Source organism: Crocuta crocuta, unplaced genomic scaffold (genome assembly GCF_008692635.1).
Source record: "Crocuta crocuta isolate KB4526 unplaced genomic scaffold, BGI_CrCroc_1.0 scaffold526, whole genome shotgun sequence".
Lineage (NCBI taxonomy): Eukaryota > Metazoa > Chordata > Mammalia > Carnivora > Hyaenidae > Crocuta > Crocuta crocuta.
The window spans coordinates 189,930-191,429 of record NW_027528811.1 but is presented as its reverse complement, the minus strand read 5'-3'; the positions used below and the strand labels follow the sequence as shown (position 1 = coordinate 191,429).

At 68.8% G+C, this 1,500-nt stretch overlaps 1 protein-coding gene across 1 annotated transcript in view; it reads left to right on the top strand.

Moving 5' to 3' along the window:
* The first annotated feature begins 6 nt into the window (after positions 1 to 6).
* The window catches only part of CUNH1orf35 (chromosome unknown C1orf35 homolog), a 2,056-nt gene continuing 562 nt past the window's right edge, over positions 7 to 1,500 (top strand). Inside the window, exons 1-6 of the mRNA XM_077755873.1 lie at positions 7 to 105; positions 258 to 408; positions 526 to 571; positions 653 to 735; positions 844 to 916; positions 1,074 to 1,162. Coding sequence (XP_077611999.1) covers positions 12 to 105; positions 258 to 408; positions 526 to 571; positions 653 to 735; positions 844 to 916; positions 1,074 to 1,162 — 536 coding nt within the window. The 5' untranslated portion in view covers positions 7 to 11. The remainder of the gene's footprint in view (positions 106 to 257; positions 409 to 525; positions 572 to 652; positions 736 to 843; positions 917 to 1,073; positions 1,163 to 1,500) is intronic.

Genomic DNA, 1,500 nt, shown 5'->3' with positions numbered 1-1,500 from the left:
TGTCGGGAACCATGTTCGGCTCCAGCCGGGGCGGCGTGCGCGGCGGGCAGGACCAGTTCAGTTGGGAGGACGTGAAGACCGACAAACAGAGAGAGAACTACCTGGGTCAGCGCGGTGCCAGGCCTGGGGCTGGGGGAGGAAGAGGGGCGCGGATGGGGGGGACGCGGGAGCTGCGGGTCCACAAAAGGAGGGGGCGCGGAAAACGGGGGTGCTGCGCAGACCCCGCGGGGCGAGCACTCGGCACTGCATCCCCGCAGGCAACTCGTTGATGGCCCCAGTGGGCCGCTGGCAGAAGGGCCGCGACCTCACCTGGTACGCCAAGGGCCGGGCGGACGGCGCGGGACTGAGCCGGGAGGAGGAGCTGGCGGCCGTGAGGCAGGCGGAGCAGGAGGCGCTCATGGCCGCGCTGTGAGTGCGCCCCGAGGGGTCGGGGGAGCTCTGGGTGGGGGGCGCGGCGGGGGCGAAGGGGCAGGGGCCCAGGCGAGGCCTGCCGCTCCCTGAAGCTCGCGCATGCGGCCCCCGCAGAGGTTACAAGAACGTGAGGAAGCAGCCCACCGGCCTGAGCAAAGAGGTGAGGGGACCCTCCTGGGGGGGCGGGGGAGGCGGGCCCCGAGCTGCCTGCCGCGAGCATCCCCTCTTGCCCTCCTTGCAGGACTTTGTCGAAGTGTGTAAGCGGGAAGGAGGGGACCACGAGGAGAAGGGAGTGGACCGGCTCCTAGGCCTGGGGAGCTCCAGGTGTGTTGCAAGGGGATGGACTCTGCCCTTTGCCCAAATGGGAGCGCTATCCGGTTGCGGAGGCCGGGGCCTTCTCACCGTGACCGCTTGTCACCCGCGTTCCCGCAGTGGCTCTGCAGGCCGAGTGGCGTTGTCCCGAGAAGATAAGGAGGCCGCCAAGCTGGGGCTCTCCGTGTTCACGGTAACTGCCCGTAACCCCCGGGGATCCCACGGTTTAGGGTCGGGGGCTGGCCGTCTCTGCTCGTGGGGCACTCCTGTCTCCTGGCCCGGTTGGCATCCCGGGGCGCCTCCCACACCACCCTCACCACCCCCTCGCCCAAAGTGACCTCCTTCCGCAGCACCATCGCGTGGAAAGCGGCCGGCAGGGGTCCTCCCCAGCCTCCTCCAGGAAGAAGCCTCGGTCGGAGGAGGAGAAGGCGGAGCCGGGGTAAGAGCCGCCCCACAGCTACCGGGAGAGGGTGGGGCTGCACAAAACTATGGGTTCTCTACGTGGCTGCCTTTGGGTCAGTGCCCTTACCAGGTCCTGCCCCTATTACCCTCTGGGGACTCACCCGACTGCCTGCTGGGGTCCCCTGGGGTCCCCGGAGGGAGGCGTTCCCTTGTCCCACCCCATGGCGCTCAGGGGCTGCCACCTGGTGACAGGGATGCCAGGATCACGTGGTGGGGGGGGTGGGAGCATGTGGCTCTTCTGCCATGAGGGGTGGGAACGCTGTGTATACCTGCGGCCACTTAGCAGGAGGGTGGGTGGTACTGGGTATTACCTAC